The 25,026-nt window shown below is 37.9% G+C and overlaps 1 protein-coding gene across 1 annotated transcript in view; it reads right to left on the reverse strand.

The window, feature by feature from the left end:
* Nucleotides 1-25,026, reverse strand: part of LOC124546011 (toll-like receptor 13) — a 177,644-nt gene that overhangs the window by 20,590 nt on the left and 132,028 nt on the right. Inside the window, exons 7-9 of the mRNA XM_047124982.1 lie at nucleotides 21,658-22,849; nucleotides 12,779-13,099; nucleotides 76-351 (exon numbers count right to left, since the gene is read on the reverse strand). Coding sequence (XP_046980938.1) covers nucleotides 76-351; nucleotides 12,779-13,099; nucleotides 21,658-22,849 — 1,789 coding nt within the window. The remainder of the gene's footprint in view (nucleotides 1-75; nucleotides 352-12,778; nucleotides 13,100-21,657; nucleotides 22,850-25,026) is intronic.

Genomic DNA, 25,026 nt, shown 5'->3' on the forward strand with positions numbered 1-25,026 from the left:
AGATTAGTTAGGAGAGCTGCACCAAACCAATCTTTGGACTGAAGACAACAACAACAAACATATTATAATTCTTACTTTGAGTTCTTCTGCTCCAGCATCATATCCAGGCCACTGTATGTAAGTTTTCGTGAGCATAAGGTAACGCAGCATTTTGGGTCTTCTGCTTGTTGGTATCTCCTCGAGGAGAACAAGAATCAAATCCTCACGTCGAGTCTCAAGCAAGCGATGTTGTGCCATGTGTAATTCAAATTGACACCACTGACTGCGAAGAAAAGCCTGTGAGATGACCAGCAAGATACTTCTGCTCTGATCCATGCATGAGATAATGTTCTCTAGTATGCTCAAGCCAACCTGGGAAAATTGTTATTACTAAAAAAATCATCCACTTATGTCATTTGTTGAAAATGATATAAATATAGAATACTACTGTTCCATGAGACTTACTTGTTACTTGTAAGCAACTTATAAGTGTGCTATAGTTCTTGTTAATGGAAAGTATTATTTATGACTTATGGCACAGGATCTACAGGCTTAGTGATTGGCCAGGTTCTAAGTTACATATCAAAGCTAATTTACAATAAAACAAAACAGAAAACAAAAGTACATACAAGAACAAATTTGTTCTCAACTTACCTTAGTGAGTAATATTGTGAAATACGCTAAGCATTTATTCATAATCAACAAGCACCATCCCATTTAAAGATAGAATAGTAACCCCAATTAATAAAAGAATTAGTGTATATGCGTGTTATCTTAGCACAGTAGAGTTAAGTTATGTCCTAGAGAAATGTGAAGTAGTCAGCTCCACTTAGAAACTTGATAAATAAAGTTTATAGTATCACTATTTCACTCATTCTTTCTTCTAGAATTGACGTCAGATTTGCTGTTATTGTAATTTGGAGCTTTGATTTTTATATGTACTTTATTCTTTAACATCATGGATATGAAGAACAACACAATACATTATTACATCCAGATGTAGTTGAAAGTAGGTTGAAGCAGAATATTAGCTTAAAGAAAAAAGACAGGTCAGGATCAAACCAGAGTAGGAAAAGAAGAATTCTGCTTATAGGCAGCAGTCAAGGGAGGGGTGTGGGCCAGCAGCTTCAGTAGAAATTAGGTGCAGGGTACCAGGTCACAAGTTTTGTGAAACCAAGTGATAGCCTTAGCCAGGTGACAGAAAACGTAGGTCAGCTATGTAGGGACTTTGAGAAGGAAGATCAGGTAATTATAGTGGGGGGAGCAGGAAACAGCCTGGCTATGAATCCAAGATACAATATTAGGAGTGACCTGGATAAAATAGGAGCAGAAACTGAGCACACAAATGTGGGGTTTGTGGAGGTCTTTCAGTGCCATGATCAGCCCTGGGTAAACACTACTGTAAGGTATGTTAACACTGAGTTGAACAGGATGCTCCAGACATCGGCAAAATCTCATGTAAGTGTTGTTCCAGTAAATGCTATTGGTAGGTGGGGATACACTACACATGGCCTGCATCTGAATAGGATGGGGAAAAGTAAGTTAGCTTCTCTATTAGCAGAAACTGTGAGGGGGTCCACAGTCACACAAGGGGTGATCCCTGTGGTTAATAGGTCCAGGCAGACAGGTTTTTTAGGTTAAAGTCAAAGTCCAGATAGATGACAATCAAGATAAATAGAATAAAAGAAATTTCATGTACAGTTAATAGGGCTAAAGTTAAGGGCAGTATCAACATACTTCATCAAAATATCAGGGGAATAAAAAATAAAGTAGATGACCTATTAGTGTGTTTAGATGATCTCAAAAATAAGAATGAGACTGATATACTCTCTCTGTCTGAACACCATGTAACTGTGGGCATGGGTAGTGTCAGTATAAGTGGGTATAATTTAGCGTCTCACACTTGTAGATCTAGGATGGATAAAGGAGGAGCTGCCATTTTCATAAAACAAGGGTATAAATGCAAAACTGCAGAAGTAAGCAAATTTTGTGTTGATCAGTACTTCGAGGTTTGTGCATGTGAACTTCAGCTAGATAATGTAGTATTGATAATAGAAACAGTGTACAGGTCCCCATTAGGAGACTGGGAGCTGTTCATAAAAAAGTTTGACTCCCTATTATACTGTCTGTCAGACAAAAAGAAGTTGTTAATCTGTGGTGAATTCAATGTAAACTTTCTAAGTAATTCTGATAGGAAAAGTGAACTAGAAGTGTTATTAACAACATATAATTTAGAATCAGTGATCAATTTCTCTACACGTATAGCTCAGGACAGTAGCACGCTAATAGATAATGTAAAACAGACAAGTGCTTTCCCTGTGGTAAATGGATTTTCAGACCATGATGCACAACTGATTAACTTACAAAACCTAACAGGGTGTACAGTTCAGAAACCATTACGTAAAAGTCTGAGGTGTGCTTAACCTGGTATCTACACAGCACTTTAGAGACAGCTTAAGAAATGTTAATTGGGGAGATGTATATAATGAGAGAAATGCTAATGATAAGTGCAACATATTTCTTGATACATTTATATCCCTCTTTGAACCTTGTTTCCAAAGAAAATTATTAAGTGTAACACCACACACTTTTTAAAAGAAATCTTGGATTACTACTGGTATTGAAGTGTCTTCAGAAAGAAAAAGGAAACTGTATGAGACAGCAGAACTAGTAGAGATCCAGAATTAGTTTTACACTATAAAAATTATTGTAACATACTGAGAAAAGTTGTAAGGAAATCAAGAAGTATGTATGTTAGAGAAGAAACTAGCAAATAAAATCAATGTGGAATGTTGTTAGAAGGGAGACAGGAAAAGTAACCACGAGGGTAGGTAGTATTACTGTTAAAGAGAACAAGACCATCCAAACCAACAGCACACAAGTAGCTAATGTATTTAACAACCATTTATTAAGTGTAGGAGAAAAAATTGGTGAGAACAGTTAAAAGAAAAAGCTAGGCAGTAGATGGAAGAGTCTGTTTTGAAAAAATTTAGTCAGATTAAGTTTCACCTAGCAACTTCTTGTGAAATAAATAAAATTATTAAATCTCTGAAAAACAAATGTTCTGTTGGAGTAGATGACATCTCTAATAAGATATGAAAACAATGTGGAGCAATTACAGCTGATGTTCCGAGTCACATATCTAATGCATCACTAACTCAAGGTATTTTCCCAGACAGGTTAAAATATGCCATTGCAAGGCCTCTCTACAAAAAGGGGGACATCACAGATGTCAATAATTATCGGCCAGTATCCTTGCTTACAGCATTATCAAAAATCTTCAAGAAAGTAATGTACTCAAGAATGGTTAGCCATCTCAATAGTAATGGCATACGCAGTAAATCACAGTTCGGATTCCAAAAATGCTGTTCCACTGAGACAGCAATATACAATTTCACTGTCCACATAATAGAGTTTTTAAGTAGTAAAATGTCACCAATAGGAATTTTCTGTGACTTGTCCAGAGCATCTTATCATGTGAACCATGACATTATGTTACAGAAATTACAATGCTATGGTATAAATGGAATAGCATATGAGTGGTTCAAGTCATACCTACAGAACAGGAAGCAAAAAGTTTCCTTATATGGGTCAAGTGATTTAAATAAGTTTGCCACTTCATCTAACTGGGGTGAAATTACATTAGATGTTCCACAGGATTCAATCATGTGTCCCCTTCTGTTCTTGATATATGTGAACGACCTCCATTCCTATCTGAAACAGGAAGCTGAAGTGACACTGTTTGCTGATGATACAAGCATAATTATTAATCCAGTAAAAGAAAGTCCAATTGAAAATGGTACAAATAAGGTCTTTGGAAAAGCCATTAATTGGTTTTCTGCAAATGGGCTTGCTCTAAACTTTGAAAAAACACAGTACATCCAATTTTCTGCTGGAAAAAGTACAGGTCCTTCAATACATATAACACATCAACAGAAGTCTGTAGACAGGATAGAGCATACTAAGTTTTTGGGTGTACATGTAGATGAGAATCTTAATTGGAAAATTCATATTTTGGATCTTCTAAAAAAATTCGTATTTTGTATCTCCTAAAGTGACTAGGATCAGCAACTACTGTGATCAGAATAATTGACAATTTTGGGGATATAGAAATTAGTAAGCTAACATACTTTGCATATGTTCATTCTCTGATGTCATACAGAATAATATTTTGGGGTAACTCAACATTTAGACAAAAAGTATTCAATCCTCAAAAGAAAGTGGTTAGAATAATGTGTGGGGTACGTAGTTGCACGTCTTGTAGGCATCTTTTTAAGAGATTGGGAATTCTTACTACAGCCTCACAGTACATCTACTCACTAATGAAATTTGTTCTCAACGACATTGACCAGTTTAAAAACAACAGTGACATTCAAGATTATAATACCAGAAAAAAGAAGTACTTACACTATCCTTTGCTCAACCTATCTTTGGCACAGAAAGGGGTAAAATATGCTACTGTAAAAATATTCGACAAATTACAAGATGAAATAAGGTGTCTGACAGACAGCAGTAATAGCTTCAAAAATAAATTGAAATCATATCTCCTTGACAACTCCTTCTATACCATATATGAATTCTTTAATAGAAATAAATAAATAAATATATAAATATAGTATATGCATTTTGTATCATTTAAGGGAATGGGGTAAATAACAGAAATATTAATCTTTAACTCTGTATTGTAATATATATATTAAAAAATTTTTGTTTCATATGTGCATTTCTTGTGCACTTGGCACGTTCCACATCATAAGGGCTACCATACCGTGGGACTGATCAATGGAACATGCAACCCACTAACTAAGAATGAAGCAACTGTTATAAACTGATATTAGACTCAACATTCACCTCTGCTAACACTAATGATAGTTTTACATGTAATTTATACTTTAACATCATGAATATGAAGAACAGTAACACAATACATTACAACATTGAAGCAACTATTATAAACTGATATTTCACCCGACAATCATTACTGCTAACATTAATGATAGTTCTATATATGTCATACTAAAAGGGTCATTAGCAGCGTCTATTTATATATTTAAATGGCTATAAATTGATATATTTTTGCTCTATACCAATATTTGATGCCCTTCTAGGAAGGTACATTTACGTTGTAAGTCCGTGAAGAAAGTATCAGTGAGTGTGAAGGTTGATTTTACTAGGTACTTGATAAAGTATAACTGGAAATCTTCAATACCCCAATCTAGATACTCAGAAAATTTCTTCAGGGGATGTATGTTCGTGAATAACTGGCAGTGGCTTCTAAAATGGGAATAAATTTATATCTGAATATTGATGTTTTATGTCTGTAAATATCTATTACATGCATTTATTAAGGCAAAAGTGCTTCAGTTTGCTGGTCAGAGACTTGTCCATAGCTGATTAGTGGGTAGAAGAAAGAGAGCTATGGAGATTTATTTTGTATCTTGTTCAAATGTTCAAATGTGTGTGAAATCTTATGGGACTTAACTGCTAAGGTCATCAGTCCCTAAGCTTACACACTACTTAACCTAAATTATCCTAAGGACAAACACACACACCCATGCCCGAGGGAGGACTCAAACCTCCGCCAGGACCAGCCACACAGTCTATGACTGCAGTGCCATAGACCGCTTGGCTAATCCCACGTGGCTTTTGTACCTTCTCAAGTTACGAAATGATTCATTCTATAAAAATAATGGTTCAAATGGCTCTGAGCACTATGGGACCTAACATCTATGGTCATCAGTCCCCTAGAACTTAGAACTACTTAAACCTAACTAACCTAAGGACATCACACAACACCCAGTCATCACGAGGCAGAGAAAATCCCTGACCCCGCCGGGAATCGAACCCGGGAACCTGGGCACAGGAAGTGAGAATGCTACCGCACGACCACAAGCTGCGGACTCATTCTATAAAATGCTTCACTTAGTAACTGTCTTGTAATTTGAGATTAAAAATTGTGACACTCCTGTATGTTGATTTGCCACTTCAGCTAACATCTGAAGAAAAAACTAAAATCAAGAGATACCAGATCAAAAGTGATGGAAAGCTGAGTGCTTGCCTTGGCTGGGTGACATGGGATATTGAGACACTGACTTGGGATGTGAGTGCAGACAACCAGGTATTAATAGATGGGGAAAGGGGGGGGGGGGGGCAGGAACAGTTTGGTCAACAATAGAGAATATGGTATCAGGAATAACTGTAGAAGCTAGGCGCAGCAAAATCACACACAAGTGTGGGCTTTGCTGAAGTTCTGCAGTGGCACATTCAACCCTGGATGAACAAAGCTGTCAGGCGAGTTAACCAGCAACAGTCAAAAGACCAAGTTGCTGCTGCCTTTGAGTTGAGTTCTGGTGGTGCTGTAGCAGTTGCTGCTATTAAGAGGAAGAGATACACAATACATGGCCTATAACTTATCAGGATGAGAATAGACAGATTACTGGAACTACTAGCTGATGATACAGGGGGTAGGGGTTCAAACGATCACCAGTTGTAGAATTCCTGTAAATTCTTGTAATTGAAGTGGTGGGAGGTAAGACTTTTTTTTGGGTTAAATACCTCATTCAAACAGACTTCCTTAAAAAAGTTCCAGATAATTGACACATTGCACACAAAAGAAACTTTTATGTTAGCCTTATTATTATGCATAAGAATGTCAAAAATGAACTTCATTAACTTCTTAATTGTTTATACTAAAACATCAGAAGGAAGTTGATGTACTAGGTCTGTCTGAGTGCTATGTAATGAGCAGAATAAGTATGTTAAATACAGAGGATTATAAATTAGTAGCCCATTTATGTCGGGAAAATACAGAGAAAGAAGGAGTTATCACGCTTGTAAAAAAAAATAAGGTTGCTCCAGTCCTGGACTTTTATGAATTGCACAGGTGGAAACTTTCCTTCCTAGCCTCAACCTTAATTAATTTTTGATTTCACAAATCACATTACACAAAAGTTAACAGTGGAAAATTCAGAATGGAATGTAACAGTATTATGAAGGAGATAGTAGCTACTCACCATACAACAGAGATGCTGAGTCGCAGGTAGGAACAACAAAACATTGTCAGAAAGTGAGCTTTTGGCCAACAAGGCCTTCACTGAAAATAAACAACATACAACATGCATTTGTGTGTGTGTGTGTGTGTGTGTGTGTGTGTGTGTGTGTGTGTGTGTGTGTGTGTGTGTGTGTGTTTTGTCTATTTTCAATGAAGCCTTGTTGGGTGAAAGCTCACATTCTGACAGTCTTGTTGCTGTACCTATCTGAACCCAGCATCCCAACTATATGTTTAGCAGCAGCTATACTCTTCATAATATTATTATACAAAATTCTATGACAAAATATTACCCAACTGGTGTTTACTGTGACTTGTCAAAGCATTTGATTGTGCAGTTTACCATATTGTCCTGGAGAAGCTCAGGTATGTTGATATCAGTGAACTTGATGGCAACTCGTTTTCATCCTGTGTTACTAAAAGGATGCAGTAAGAGACTCAAGGAGTGTACACAATTAAACAACATCTTAGAAATGGGAATAATCACTAAGGGTGTCAAGAATACTGAAAATCTCATGCAATGTGGATACATTGTAGCTTAAGTAGTTTTTTTAGACCAATATGAGGCAGTTTTCTGACTTTATAGACCACAAGTGTCATACAACAATATTAACCATTCCTCCTGGAACACCCTGTATACCAGCATATGTGACCTTCCATCACATATCCAAGAGGCAAAAACTGTTCTCCTTGCTCACAATTCAAATATTATAATCAAGCCCAAATTCAGCAACTGAAAATGTAAATAACATTTTCTTGAAAATTGATATCTAATTCCAGAATGAAATTTTCACTCTGCAGTGGAGTGTGCACTGATATGAAACTTCCTGGCAGATTAAAATTGTGTGCAGACTGAGACTTGAATGTGGACCTTTGCATGTGCTCTACCAACTGGACTACCCAAGTATGACTGATGGAAGTAAAGCTGTGAGAATGGATCATGAGTCATGCTTGGGTAACCCAGTCAGCAGAGAACTTGCTCACATAAGGCAAAGGTCTTGCATTTGAGTCTCAGTCTGCACACAATTTTAATCTGCCAGGGAGTTTTAAAATCTGATTCTCTGCATATAGATCATTACTGAACTTAAATAAAAGGCGATACATGCATTTCAGGACTGCACAATGCTTGACCACACTGTTTGAAATAATGCATGAGGGTAAATCTGAAAATGAAACAGAATAGTCTAACATATTTGGTGTTTATATATAAAAACAAAGATGAGGTGACTTACCGAACAAAAGCGCTGGCAGGTCGATAGACACACTAACAAACACGAACATACACACAAAATTCAAGCTTTCGCAACAAACTGTTGCCTCATCAGGAAAGAGGGAAGGAGAGGGGAAGACGAAAGGAAGTCCCTTAAAACCCACTTCCTTTCGTCTTCCCCTCTCCTTCCCTCTTTCCTGATGAGGCAACAGTTTGTTGCGAAAGCTTGAATTTTGTGTGTATGTTCGTGTTTGTTAGTGTGTCTATCGACCTGCCAGCGCTTTTGTTCGGTAAGTCACCTCATCTTTGTCTTTTATATATAATTTTTCCCACGTGGAATGTTTCCTTCCATTATATTGATATCATATTTGGTGTTTACATTGATAAGAGTTTTAACTCAAAGCTACATGTTACAGACTTTCTTAAACATTCTGCAGCTTTGCTTCATGGATAGTATCAAATTTGGGAGATGAAACTGTAAAAAACTGACTTACTTTTCTTATTCCCATTCACTAGAGTAACCTTCGAGGAAAGAGTGATATTACACAAAAGTCTGTAGTAAGGAAAATATGTAGAGTCCAGTCTACAACCCCTAATGTAAGATCTTTAACCAGTTTAGTATTCTGACAACATCACAGTACACTTACTCCCTGATGAAGTTTGTTGTCAACAGTCAACCACAGTTTGAAAACAACAATGATATTCATAAATATAATACTATAAGGAGAAAATATTTAGATTTTTCATCTATCAAACTTAGTGTGGCACAAAAAGGACTGTAATATTCAGCTATTAAAATCTTTGACCACCTACCCATTTATAGAAAGAATTTAACTGATAATAAAATTAACTTCAAACAGAACAACTAGAAACTGGAGTCACACCTGCTTGACAGCTCTTTCTACTGTGTTTAAGATTTTCTAAATGTGTAGAAGTATGTAAATGGTCCGCCTATTTTCTGCAAAGAAGATGTACTATATTTGTAAATTTGACTCATTTCATATCCTAAAAAGAGGTCACAATTATGATCCATGGAACATGCAAATAAATGAGACAGGAGACGGGTAGCAGGGGTTGCGTGGCATGGACTGGGTGTTTTTTTAGGTTAGATGGCCTTGGGCAAGTACAGAAAGGGCAACAGCCTCAAAGGGTGCAGGGCAAAGTCAGGACATGCGGGGACCAAGCAGCAATCGGTATTGTAATTGTAAACTGTCAAAGCCGCAGTGGTAAAGTACCGGAACTTCAAGTGCTGATAGAAAGCACCGAAGCTGCCAGAGATAAATTCTAGTGAAATTTTTACAAAGCCACAGTGGTGGCGTGTTTGTCGCTGTTAGTAGTAGTTTATCCTGTAGTGAAGTAGAAGTGGATAGTTCCTGTGAATTATTATGAATGGAGGTTACACTCAACAACCAAGCTAGGTTAATAATTGGCTCCTTTTACCGACCTCCCGACTCAGCAGCATTAGTGGCAGAACAACTGAGAGAAAATCTGGAATACATTTCACATAAAATTTCTCAGCATGTTATAGTCTTAGGTGGAGCTTTCAATTTACCAGATATAGACCGAGACACTCAAATGTTTAGGATGGGTGGTAGGGACAGAGCATCGAGTGACATTATACTGAGTGCACTACCCGAAAATTACCTCGACCAATTAAACAAAGAACCGACTCGTGGAGATAACATCTTGGACCTACTGATAACAAACAGACCTGAACTTTTCGACTCTGTAAGTGCAGAACAGGGAATCAGTGATCATAAGGCCGTTGCAGCATCCCTGAATATGGAAGTAAATAGGAATATAAAAAAGGGAGGAAGGTTTATCTGTTTAGCAAGAGTAATAGAAGGCAGATTTCAGGCTACCTAACAGATCAAAACAAAAATTTCTGTTCTGACACTGACAATGTTGAGTGTTTATGGAAAAAGTTCAACGCAATCATAAAATTTGTTTTAGATAGGTACATGGCGAGTAAAACTGTGAGGGATGGGAAAAACCCACCGTGGTTCAACAACAAAGTTAAGAAACTACTCCGAAAGCAAAGAGAGCTTCACTGCAAGTTTAAACGCTGCCAAAACCTCTCAGACAAACAGAAGCTAAACGATGTCAAAGTTAGCATAAGGAGGGCTATGTGTGAAGCGTCCAGTGAATTCGAAAGTAAAATTCTATGTACCGTCTTGACAGAAAATCCTACGAAGTTCTGGTCTTGCGTTAAATCAGTAAGTGCCTCGAAACAGCATATCCAGACACTCCAGGATGATGATGGCATTGAAACAGAGGATGACACGCATAAATCTGAAATACTAAACACCTTTTTCCAAAGCTGTTTCACAGAGGAAGACCGCACTGCAGTTCCTTCTTTAAATCCTTGCACAAACGAAAAAATGGCTGACGTCAAAACAAGTGTCCAAGGAATAGAAAAGCAACTGGAATCACTAACAGAGGAAAGTCCACTGGACATGATGGGATACCAATTTGATTCTACACAGAGTACACGAAAGAACTTGCCCCCCTTCTAACAGCCGTGTACCGCAATTCTCTTGGGGAACGGAAGGTTCCAAATGATTGGAAAAGAGCACTGGTAGTCCCAGTCTTCAAGAAGGGTCGTCGAGCAGATGCGCAAAACTATAGACCTATATCTCTGACGTCAATCTGTTATAGAATTTTTGAACATGTTTTTTGCTCACGTATCATGTTGTTTCTGGAAACCTGGAATCTACTCTGTAGGAATCAACATGGATTCCAGAAACAGCAATCATGTGAGACTCAACTCGCTTTATTTGTTCATGAGACCCAGAAAATATTAGATACAGGGTCCCAGGTAGATGCCATTTTCCTTGACTTCCAGAAGGCATCCGATACAGTTCCACACTGTCGCCTGGTAACCAAAGTAAGAGCCTACAGAATATCTGACCAGCTGTGTGGCTGGATTGAAGAGTTTTTAGCAAACAGAACACGGCATGTTGTTCTCAATGGAGAGATGTCTACAGACATTAAAAGTAACCTCTGACATGCCACAGGGGAGTGTTATGGGACTACTGCTTTTCACAATATATATAAATGACCTAGTAGATAGTGTCAGAAGTTCCATGCGGCTTTTTGTGGATGATGCTGTAGTATACAGAGAAGTTGCAGCATTAGAAAATTGCAGCAAAATGCAGGAACATCTGCAGCGGATAGGCACTTGGTGCAGGGAGTGGCAACTGACCCTTAACATAGACAAATGTAATGTATTGTAAATACATAGAAAGAAGGATCCTTTATTGTATGATTATATGATAGTGGAACAAACCCTGGTAGCAGTTACTTCTGTAAAATATCTGGGAGTATGCGTGCGGAACGATTTGAAGTGGAATGATCATATAAAGTTAATTGTTGGTAAGGTGGGTACCAGGTTGAGATTCATGGGGAGAGTCCTTACAAAATGTAGTCCATCAACAAAGGAGGTGGCCTACAAAACACTCGTTCGACCTATACTTGAGTATTGCTCATCAGTGTGGGATCCGAACCAGGTTGGGTTGACAGAGGAGATAGAGAAGATCCAAAGAAGAGTGGTGCATTTCATCACAGGGTTATTTGGTAAGCATGATAGTGTTACAGAGATGTTTAGCAAACTCAAGTGGCAGACTCTGCAAGAGAGGCACTCTGCATCACGGTGTAGCTTGCTGTCCATGTTTCGAGAGGGTGCATTTGTTGATGAGGTATCGAGTATATTGCTTCCCCCTACTTATACCTCCCAAGGAGATCACGAATGTAAAATTAGAGAGATTCAAGCACGCATGGAGGCTTTCCAGCAGTCGTTCTCCCCACAAACCTTGCGTGACTGGAACAGGAAAGGGAGGTAATGACAGTGGCATGTAAAGTGCCCTCTGCCACACATCGTTTGGTGGCTTGCGAAGTGTAAATGTAGATGTAGATGTAGATGTAGATGAGAAGGAAAGACCCATCCCATCCATCATCCAGTAAATCTGCATCACCTGGCATTCTAGGCCACTTTTCCATAATTCTTCTCATTTTGTAAACCTTACCAGTCCTTTTCCTTCACTGCCCTTCTATCTGCCAGAAACTCCGGCATTTTCAAATGTTTTAAATATTTTCTCCTGCCGGAAGTTGGTGAGTAGAGTTTTTACCTGTCGATATTACATTTCAGACATTGATTACTTTCACTGATCCATTATAAGGTGAGATATTCATTGATCATTTTTGCATTATGAATGCTGTTAATTTGTAATTTGTGCAAAATAATTCAAGTCTGATTTTGGGTTATTCAGTTGAATTCAGTAATGGGAAAAAGGGAATCTCCTCTTCAAAAGAAAAATGTTCATGTTTCAGTCTCTCAGTAAGAGAACAACGAGTTTCCCACAGAACTGAGTGACATCTGTGCATTAATAAAATCTGTGCATTAAAAAATATGCATATCAATAGAAAATATGAATTAAGTTAAGTTGTATTAGCTTTTCTGTAAAACATCATTATGACCTATATATCCAACACTAAGAACTTATCATATATACATACCTTAAGGAAAAAAAATTGTGGCTTACCTGGAAATCTCTTTCATGCAGACATACTTTGAGATCTGAGTTTTCCTCAAAATTTGGCACCAGCTCTTCAAGTACCCATTGTCTATTGGGATCACTGTATGATATAAATACGTCATAAGAGAACGCTGATCCAGCACCGACTTCTCCATTATTGGGACAATTTTTTTCATCATCCAGCAGACGGAGCAATGTGACACTGCGTACTGCTCGACCAAACTGATATATGTATTTCCATTTCCAGTAGCATACTCCCAACATCAGTACTATGACACAGCTCAGTACAATGACAACAATCTTCCACGTTGCCATTATTTGCTCTTCCTAGAATATAATTGTCAAAAAGTCACAAATATTACAGCAGATAAGATATTTACTAGTATTATTTTCTCATTATTTGTAGGCTGTGGGCTGATCAGAGTCAGTTGCTATTTTGTTGATATGAACTTCAAGATGGTTTGTGATGCTTACAGTCTACTATTGGAAATCTGATATGATTTTTCCCGCTATTTATTAAATGTTCATAAATGTACTGTAAATTATGAATATTACAGACTGTAAGAGAACACAAGCTTTATAAATGTGGTGCTACAGAAAAAAAAACGTGCAGATTAGATGGTCAAGTAATTAATTAAGAGGTACTGGATTGGATTGGGGAGAAAAATAATTTTACACACACCTAGATGGAAAGAAGAGACAAGTTTATTGGACACGTCCTGAATCATCAAGAAATAGTTAATTCATTTGGTAGTGGAGGAAAGAGAGGAGAGTAAAAATTGCAGTGGGATATCAAGGATTGAATACAGTAAGTAAATTCAAACATATGTAGGGTACATTAGCCATAGAGTTGAAAAGACTTTCACAAGGTGGATGAGCTCAGAAAGCTATAGCAAGCCAGTCTCCATAGTAATGACTGCAACAAGGATGATCATGACCACAATGATAACAACACTGTAAATGCATGTAAAATAAAAAAAAATAAAAAAATAAAAAAAAAGTACATCATCGATTTAAAAAAGTAAAAAAGTAATGAACTCATTGCAGAAATATGAATACTAAGATGTTGGCAGCATTTTGAAACAATGAATGAACTAATAATCAAGGAATAATCTCTTATATAATCATTATCTTCCATAACAAGGTTTCATATAACATAACAATTAGTGGAAGATAATTATCAACTTTGACTGTAGAGTTCAGTTAATGTCATATGTTTTTACATGACTACACAGCAGTGAGAGCTGTTAAATTTTTACTGACGAACACTAACTCTCTTACCACATACATATAAACTTACAGTTCTGAATTTCTTTTTTTATAAGGAAAGAAGCAGAGGCATAGGACATAATATATAATTGAATGAAAATGTTGTAGCATCCTAAATCAGTTTTTTGATGGCCGTTTCCAAAGATATATGCATTTGCAGCTTTCACAGGTGGTTACAATGACTATTACTTTATGACACTATACCATGATGCCAATGAATATATATTCATGGAGTCTCGAAAATCTGTTGTGCCACATTACTGAATAAATGTATTGTAATTAATTCCAAAAATGTGTGCTCATCCCCACTGAGAAACCAATTAAAATTGGTTTTCATAAGAGAATTCTCATTAAAATATGAGCTATTGTAAATATCTACTCCAAAATTTGAGGATCGGAGCAGTTTGTTAATCATCACAGGACATTGTCAGCCTCATACAAAATGGTACACTTCAAAACTAAATGTTAATGTCACATCACCAAAATATAAAACAAGTTATAATGAATATACAAGGTCTGTTGTTTACAGGCTAACAAGCTACTAAACCACCAATATGGAACAAACTATGTGAAAGAAAATACAGCGATTGCAGAACTGTCAGTGATATCAATCAAATATGTTTTGATCTTCTACATGACTAGTGCAATGGTAACACATTTTACTACCAAGCAAACCTTTGGATGTAATGCATACAGTGGGCAGCAGACATCCATACCACAGGAGGTGGACAAAAATGTGGAAACACCAAACACACAACATATTAACATCCACAATATGGTGTAGGAAAACTACTGGCATTCCGAACAGTTCCCTATCACCTTAGAATTGATAAATACAGGCTCTTTATGATTTTCAAGGGAATCTTGTATCATTATTCCTGAAAAATTTGGCAGATTGAGGTAACAATGATGGAGGTGGATAGCAATCACACACCCTTCTTTCCAAAGTAGATGACAGAGGCTTAATAATCTTGAGATCTGGTGACTGTTGTAGCCAGGGGAGGTTTGACAATTCATCATCATATTCACAAAACTAATTCTGGATGAAGTCAGCTGTGTGAAGAGCAGCCCTGGCAATTTGGAACACAACGTCAACACTGGGGAACAAATATTGAACCATGTACTCGATCTGATCAGTGAAAATGATCACATAATCCTTGGCAAGAAGTTCATCCTGCTGTGTAGCCATCGGGCACATGGAATACCATTCTATGGCTGCCCAAATCGTCACCAAACATCTACCGTTTTTCACTATGGCCGCATGCAGTCTGCATTGTAGGCCCTGGAGGGCATATGCCAGATCAAGGGAAACATTGTAGAATGAGAATCTTCTAACTGAATACCATTCTTATATTGGCACATAGTCCAGATTTTATGGCTTTGGCTCCACAATTTCTTGTTTCAGAATTTGCATCACTGGTATGTGGATTTGCAATTCCAGTTCAACCAGTAATTTCCAGCTCCCTTGTGTTGCTTTGATGCTGACATGGTTCACAACTGCAACATTTAGTTCTGCAGTGGCTTGCAACTGTTTTCATAACAATCATCTTCAGCAGCTATCTGTCATCACTCAACACACACTTGTGTCCATGTTGTGGCTTAGTGAATGATGTTTTTTCACTTCCCCAGTGTGTGATATTAATCTTTGATGTGGGGCCTCTTGAAACAAAAACTACTTTGGCCACCTTGGTTATGGAAGCACCCACTGTATGAGGACCAACGATGTGCCCACATTCAAATTCATTTAGCTGTGATGTAAAGCACTCACTACAAAGAACACTGTTCTGACCATGAGTGGCACTTGCAAGATATTGATGGCATTGTACAGGTGACTCTCATGATAAAATACAACAGCACCACCTGCAGGCTTGGCTAGCATCTGCATTTATGTTCAAGGATGCATTTCTCAATGTTTTTCCATATTCTTGTCGAGCAATGTCTCTGAGAAAGATGAGAAAGTAGTATATATTTGGAGAGAGAGAGAGAGAGAGAGAGAGAGAGAGAGAGAGAGAGAGAGAGAAAATTAAAAAATAAAATAAAATAAAAAAGCAGGAAAAATTGTACTTGTGAAAGAGAACACTTTATGGCCATTAAGTTCTGTAAAACCCATGCAGAAATATATATTACCTAAAAGAAATATTGGGATGGTAGACAACAAAGTTAATGAATTACTACAAAAATATATAATGAGATTCATTTTTGACAACCCAAAACAATGACTGATGATTGGGTATTTTGCATGGCTAGATTTGTGTGATAGAAAATTATGCGGTATATAGGTGATAGGAAAGAGCAGTAGTTGAGAATGGAGTGGAACAGGGTTGTAGTCTATCCTTAATGTGTCCAGTCTGTATACTGAATAACCATAAAGGAAACCAAGGCAAAATTTGGAAGTTGTGGGTGACAAGATTGGTGAAGGGGTGAGAAGAAAAAAATAAAAATTGTAATATTTGCTGATGATTTCACAATTCTGTCAGAGGCAGCAATGGAATAGTGTCTCAAAAAGAATTTATAAGTTGAATATGAACAAGTATAAAGCAAGGCTCACAGAATGCAGTTTAATTAAATCTTGCAATACCAGGAGAATTAAATTAAGGAATGAAACACTAGAGAAGAGAATAGAAGCTTATGAAATGTGATGCTGCAGAAGAATACTGAAAATATGATGGTTAGATAGGATAACTAATGATGAGGCTGTGAATCAAATAATGACAAAAATAAATGTATGGCACCACTTAACTAAAAGAAAGGATTTGTAAGAGGACACACCCTGAGAATCAACAAATTATTAATTTGGTAGTAAAGGGATGTGTGGGGGGCTACAAAATCTAGAGGTAGAATAAGCCCTTATTGCAGTAAGCAGGTTCATATTGGTATAGGTTGCAATAATTATGCAGAGATGAAGAGGCTTGCATAGGATAGACTAGCATGAGAGCTGCATAAAACCAGTCCTTGAGCTGTAGACCACAGTGAACAGACAATATGAAAACATTTAATGAAGTCTGAAAAAGTTTCATTGTAACATATGTGCGTATAAATGTGCTATCTTTGTACATTTTCATTAAAATATATAATTGTAATACTTTTGGATTAGAGGAGAGCGCTCATTGAAAAGCAGAAGTGTAGAGTTATTGAGAGATGCAAACAAAAGAAAGAAAACTTGCCAGCATTCAGAGTCACACTTTGACAATCTAGAATAAAATACGCACAGAAAACACATACACATGCATATATACACTTATGCCTGGGCTAACAGTGCCAAGGTTTTGTTTCCGAAGGTAGACTGGTCAAGGTGGGGCTAGTGTTGGGTGGGATGGGTAGAGGCAGAGGGAGGTAGGGATAGGGACTGGGGGTGTAATTTGCAGTTTGGAGGGAGCAACTCGTTTACTGGCTAAGAATGCAGAGGGAGGGTGGTAGGTATATGGACTAGGGATGTAGTGCGCTGGTGGGGAGTATCACACACTGAAACCAATGTGGGGACATGAATCAGGAGGGGATGACAAGCTAAATTTTTGGATGAAGCTGCAAGGGCAGTGGATTTCCTGAGCCTGAAGCCAGACAAGTATGGAAGTGGAGGGAGTGTTGTAAGGATATCTCCCACCTGCATGGTTCATTGAAGCTGGTAATGGGAGGGAAGAATCCAGACAGGCAGGCTGAAATTGAGCATGTTAAGCTCACCACATTTGTGCAACCATGTGGTCAACTTTGTTCTTTGCAGCAGTTTGGTAGTGACCATTCATCCTGGTAGACAGCTGGTTGGTAGTCATACAGATATAAGAAGATTGGCAGCAGAGTTGGTATACAAAATAACTGCTTTCACAATGGATCTGGCTTTTGAGGGTATAGGATAAGCCTGTGAAAGGACTGGAGAAGAGAGTGCTGGGTGGATGGATGGAGCAGGTCTTCCACCTTCGTCTGCCCACAGGGATATTGTCCCTGTGGCAAGGGGTTGGGAGTGGGAGTGGTAAAAAGATGGACTAGGATGTTGTGTAGGTTGGATGAGTGACAGAACGCCTCTTTCAGGTGGTTGAGAAGCATCTTGGATAGAATGTCCTTTATCTCAGGGCTGGATGAGAGATAATCAGAGCCCTTGCAAAGGATATGGTTCAGTTATTCCAGTCCAAGGTGATACTGGGGGATGAGGAGGTGCTCCTTTGCAGCTGGTTTTTTGGGGTTGTGAGAGAATTGAGATTGAATGAGGATATGGTACAGAAAATCTGTTGGTGGACTAGGACTGGGGGCGGGGCGGGGGGGGGGGGGGGGGGGGGGTATTGCCTGTCTGTGAAAGTTTTTGTGACCTTCATCATACTGGGCAAAAAAGTTCTAATCACTGCAGATATGCTGTCCACAGTTGGTTAGGCTGCATGACAGGGATGTTTTACTGTGGAAAGAATGGTAACTGGCAAAATGCAACTGCTTTTGATTGGTGGTGGGTTTAAGGTGGACAGAGGTATGGATGCAGCCATCAGAGAGGTGGAAGTCAATGTCCAGGAAAGTGGTGTGTTGGGTAGGGGAGGACCGAGTGAAGAGAATGGGAGAGAATGTGTTGAGGCTGTGAAGAAATATGGGTAGGGTGTCTTGGTGCTGAGTCCAGATTATGCATATTATCAATGAACCTGAACCAGACTGGGTGTTGGGAGTTTGGAAGGCTAGGAAGGTGTCCTCTAGACAGCTCATGAATACATTGGTACCTTCTCTTCAAAGGAAAAGTATTTGTGGATCAGGATACTGTTTGTAAGGTTTATGAGGAAGGAGGCAGTGCATTTGGAGTCTGAAGGAAGTTAGGAGAGGATATGTTTGATGATGGCAAGACCATGGGCATGAGGATTGTTGGTGTATAGAGGGGTGGTATCAACAGTAGTGTGTAGGGATCTAGGAGGTAAATGGGTAAGGATGGTGGAAACTTGATGAAGGAGGTGGTCAGTACAGGGTTATTACAAATGACTGAAGCGATTTCACAGCTCTACAATAACTTTACTATTTGAGATATTTTCAAAATGCTTTGCACACACATACAAAAACTCAAAAAGTTTTTTTAGGCATTCACAAATGTTCGATATGTGCCCCTTTAGTGATTCGGCAGACATCAAGCCGATAATCAAGTTCCTCCCACACTTGGCGCAGCATGTCCCCATCAATGAGTTCGAAAGCATCGTTGATGCGAGCTCACGGTTCTGGCACGTTTCTTGGTAGAGGAGGTTTAAACACTGAATTTTTCACATAAAGCCACAGAAAGAAATCGCATGGGGTTAAGTTGGGAGAGCGTGGAGGCCATGACATGAATTGCTGATCATGATCTCCACCACGACCGATCCATCGGTTTTCCAATCTCCTGTTTAAGAAATGCCGAACATCATGATGGAAGTATGGTGGAGCACCATCCTGTTGAAAGATGAAGTCGGCGCTGTCAGTCTCCAGTTGTGGCATGAGCCAATTTTCCAGCATGTCTAGATACATGTGTCCTGTAACATTTTTTTCACAGAATAAAAAGGGGCCGTAAACTTTAAACCGTGAGATTGCACAAAACACGTTAACTTTTGGTGAATTGCGAATTTGCTGCACGAATACATGAGGATTCTCTACCGCCCAGATTCACACATTGTGTCTGTTCACTTCACCATTAAGAAAAAATGTTGCTTCATCACTGAAAACAAGTTTCGCACTGAACACATCCTCTTCCATGAGCTGTTGCAACCGCGCCGAAAATTCAAAGCATTTGACCTTGTCATCGGGTGTCAGGGCTTTTAGCAATTGTAAATGGTAAGGCTTCTGCTTTAGCCTTTTCCGTAAGATTTTCCAAACCATCGGCTGTGGTACGTTTAGCTCCCTGCTTGCTTTATTTGTCGACTTCCGCGGGCTACGCGTGAAACTTGCCCGCACGTGTTCAACCGTTTCTTCGCTCACTGCAGGCCGACCCATTGATTTCCCCTTACAGAGGCATCCAGAAGCTTTAAACTGCGCATACCATCACCAAATGGAGTTAGCAGTTGGTGGATCTTTGTTGAACTTCGTCCTGAAGTGTCGTTGCACTGACTGACTGATGTGAGTGCATTTCAAGCACGACATACGCTTTCTCGGCTCCTGTCGCCATTTTGTCTCACAGCGCTCTCTAGCACTCTGGCGGCAGAAACCTGAAGTGCAGCTTCAGCTGAACAAAACTTTATGAGTTTTTCTACGTATCTATAGTGTGTCGTGACCATATGTTAATGAATGGAGCTACAGTGAATTTATGAAATCATTCAATCATTTGTAATAGCCCTGTATATTTGATGTCTGAGGCTAGATTTTAGGCAGTTATTTGTAGGTGTTGGGTCAACGAGAGTGAAAATTCTTTCAGTGGGAGCACAGCAGGCAGCTACATTGCAAGAGTATAGCCCAACTTTTGTTCCTATATATATTCAAATTTTGTGGATTTTGTCACAAAATTAATTAAAATTGGTTAGGAACTAAGCACAATATGACCCCAGAAAGAAACTAAAACTGTCCTTGAAAATTCAGTTTATTTATTGTCTTAAGCATCATTGAACACCCTGTGTACCCTTCAACTAGAAGGCTTCTGTGAATTTGGAAAGTGGAAAGAGGTACTGCAGAAGTGTGAAGCGTGAGAATGGATTGTGGGCTGTGCCTGCGTACCTCTGTTAGTAAGAGCATTGCTCGCAAAATGCTAGGGCCTGAGTTGGAGTCCTGGTCTCGCACACAGCTTTTACCCTTCAGGAAGTCTTAAATTAATTCTGATTGTTGTAATTAAATTTGCAGTCAAAAATGTACATCTAATATAGGCTGAAGTGAAAGGCAAAGCTTATGATCAGGATGTGTTGTCTGCAGGCACATTTAACTATCACATTTATTTTTCCCTTTGATTTGCATGATGGTTTTGAATTTGTAGCAATAATCATTTATTGTGTTGGTGTACACTCAGCTCATATCAATTTATGTGAAAGTCTTCTGCTTTGTATGTCCTCTTTCAGCTCTTCCCTTTCCCCTATTTCACCCCTTATCCATTAACTTCACATCTCTTACTGTTTCCTCACTGCCCAACATTACTTATTTTCACCTTTCCTTTTACTTTTATACCTTTTCTCTCTTCCCACTCCATCCCTATTTTTATTACCATATTCAATTTCTCACATTGTGTTTCATTACCTTTGTTTGGTTGCTAAAGTTTTTTTTTTGTGATTACGCAGACAACAATTAAGGTGAAATGTTTTTCATTATCAGCAAAGAATGTTTATGAATAAATACACTAGAAATAAGTGTAACTATTCAAGATCATTAAAGGGGACTCTGCAATCTTCAGGTAATGTGGCAGAAGTGAAACTGGGCATACCTTGCTTTGTGTGTAGTTGGATCCATCTGACATTACATTTGCGTTGGATCCAACTGACATTACATTTATGAGCAGTAAGTCAATATTCTCCACCCTTCCTCCATACCCACACACACACACACACACACACACACACACACACACACACACACACACACACACACACAGACACACAGACAGTTTTTAGGAAATGTTACATAAATGGCAAGAAGTCAATACTTTTGTCCATTAAGATGTATCATTCTTATTATTTTACTTGAAAGAGCTTTAGAAGAATTTTCATCCTTACCGGTGATGAGTAACCTATCCTGTTAGGAAAACATTGCCAGTTTTCAAACTGAAAATTCTGAATATTTGTCCTGCCAGATCTGTCTAAACATTGATATGTTCCTTCATGCCACCCTTTAATTTCCAGCGTAATCTCTTCAGCTTTATAACTGCCATTGACATTATCAATCATTTGTTGTAAATCTTTGTTATATTTGCTTTCCTTTCTACATTTTTCGAGACATGAAGAATTTTTTTGATGCTGTATACCATCAGTCATTGCACAAAACTTCTCACAGGTTTTCTTTCGTTCGCTAAGTAATTGAGCAAACTTATTGAAATCACTTAAGCTACAGTAACAGAGATATGGATTGTTTGATGCATCCAGTGTGTTCAATGTTAAGAAATCCTTCATCATTCCTCTACTGATGCCAGTAATTTGATTTGAGGCAATAAATACATTTTTCAACTTCACAGTACTGGGTAAAACATCATTATCCCATGAAATTAAGTTGTTTCCATTTAGATTAAGTGTTTCCAAGTTATTTAAGTCTCCTACAAACTTTAATGCATGCATGGAAGTGAACTTATTTCTTTCAAGAGAAAGAAATTTTAATTGTTTCAGGTTTCTTACAAACCCAGCAATTGATTCTTCCTTCAAATTATGATACTCACAGTCAGACATTCCTAATTTGGTTAGGTTCAAGCTTTCATTGAATATTTCATAAAAGTGATCACATAATATTTGGTTACCAGACAGATCTAAAACTTCCAGATTTGTCAAACATTTTGAAACTGTTGGATCATAGGTTAGTAGTTCTGATTCTTTAAGTTGTAATTCTTTTAAATTTGGTAAGTTACAAAATGTATATTCTGTCACTGGAAGTCTAGTATGAGTAGCATCAAGAACTTCAAGTTCATTAAGGCCTCTAAAATCTATTTCCAAATCCTCTTCTGATGCAATATAGCCCATATTCAAGTACTTAAGCTTCTTCAAATTTTGAAATATCCCTTGTTCAAACTTGCTGTATGGGTTTTGGTGTATGGACAGTTTTCTCAGATTTTCTAAATTATGAAAGGTATTTTCTGGAAACACAGTAATATCACAGTTTGCAAGACTAAGTTCTCTGAGTTTGGGCATATATGGAAAAACATCCTGCAGCATCCTCTCATTTTGCCTTTCTGGTGGAGCATGTTGGGTTGGATCACATTTCCTGAAAGATAACAAGATGGAAGTCAGAAACCTGTATTTCTTCAGACAAATAAAATTTGTACAATGCAATTGTAATGTCTTGAAGTATCAGAAATTCGTCACAAACAATAATTTATGAGTCTTATTATTGCAAATAAATCTGTAGTAATGGCTATTACACATCATCATTCTGAAAAAGAATCTTACAATGTTTATCTTCTGTATTAAGTTGAAACTATCATAATTTTTAGAATCTTGATGAAATAATGAACCACTTCATTTCCAAAGAACAGTTTGAATATAATTAGTTATTTATAAAAATTTAATAAAACAGTCATTTCAATCAATAGAGAACGTCCATTCGGACAGTTAAGCCATGAAAAGGAAAAATGCAGATTATTGCAGTATTATCTTGGATAGAGTTATTTTTGTCTCAGCAACAGCAGTTTCCCTTAATTGCACAATACTGGTGAACATCTAAACCCACTAGACAAAAACACAAAGTTCATCATGGACATTGCTGAAAAATCCATTAATTTCTTAGACCTTAACATAGATATCACTACAAATACACACAGTTTCAAAATTTACAGAAAACCCACAACAACAGACATTGAAACACCCTCATGTTCACAATGCTCAGTAACACACAAACATGCTGCCTTCCATTCCATGGTACAACATATTACTTTTTTTCTGGTCATCAGTCTTCTGACTGGTTTGATGCAGTCAGCCACGAACTCCTCTACTGTGCCAACCTCTCAAACTCTTCATCTCGGAGTAGCACTTGCACCCTACATCCTCAATTATTTGCTGGATGTATTCCAATCTCTGTCTTCCTCTACAGTTTTTGCCCTCTACAGCTCCTTCTAGTACTATGGAAGTCATTCCCTCATGTCATAACACACGTCCTGTCATCCTGTCCCTTCTTCTTGTCATTGCTTTCCACATATCCCTTTCCTCTCTGATTCTGTGAAGAACCTCCTCATTCCTTACTTTATCAGTCCACCTAATTTTCAACATTCATCTATAGTATCACATCTCAAATGCTTCGATTCTCTTCTGTTCCAGTTTTCCCACAGTTCATGTTTCATGACAACAATACAGTGCTGTACTCCAGGCATACATTCTAAAAAATTTCTTCCTCAAATTAAGGCCTGTCTTTGTTACCAGTAGACTTCTCTTGGCCGAGAATGCACTTTTTGCCATTGCTAATCTCCTTTTGCTGTCCTCCTTGCTCCATCCATCATTGGTTATTGTACTACCTAGGTAGCAGAATTCCTTAACTTCATATACTTCATGACCAACAATCCTGATGTTAAGTTTCTTGCTGTTCTCATTTCTGCTGCTTCTCATTACTTTTGTCTTTCTTCAATTTACTATCACTCCATATTCTGTACTCATTAGATTGTTCATTCTACTCAGCAGATCATGTAATTCTTCTTCATTTTCACTCAGGATAGCAATGTCATAGTGAATCATATCATTGATATCCTTTCACCTAGAATTTTAATTTCACTCTGAACCTTTCTTTTATTTCCACCATTGCTTTTTGGATGTACAGATTGAACAGTAAGAGTGAAAGACTACATTCCTGTCTTACACCCTTTTTAATCTGAGCACTTTGTTCTTGGTCATCCACTTTGATTATTCCCTCTTGGCTATTATACATATTGTATATTATCCATCTCTCCCTATAGCTTACCCCTATTTTTCTCAGAATTTTGAACATCTTGTACCATTTTCTGGTTCTGTGATGGCCCTTTTTGAGAGATGTCCATTCCTCTTCAACTGTACTGCTTGCTTATCTATTCCTTATTGCTGTATCTATAGCCTTAGATAACTTAAAATGTTCCTTAGTGCTTCCGTACCCTACTTCTTTGTGTATTGATTCTTCCTGACTAATCTCTTAAACTTCAGCCTACTCTTCATCACTACTATATTGTGATCTGAGTCTATATCTGCTCCTGGGTATGTCTTGCACAATCCTGTATCTGATTTCGGAATTTCTGTCTGACAATGATGTAATCTAACTGAAATCTTCCTGTATTACATGGCCTTTCCAAGTGTACCTCCTCCTCTTGTGATTCTTGAATATCATATTTGCTATTACTAGCTTATATTTATTACAGAACTCAATTAGTCTTTCTCTTCTCTCATTCCTTGCCCAGGCCCATATTCCCCTGTAACCTTTTCTTC

This window comes from Schistocerca americana, chromosome 8 (genome assembly GCF_021461395.2).
Source record: "Schistocerca americana isolate TAMUIC-IGC-003095 chromosome 8, iqSchAmer2.1, whole genome shotgun sequence".
Taxonomy (NCBI): Eukaryota; Metazoa; Arthropoda; class Insecta; order Orthoptera; family Acrididae; genus Schistocerca; species Schistocerca americana.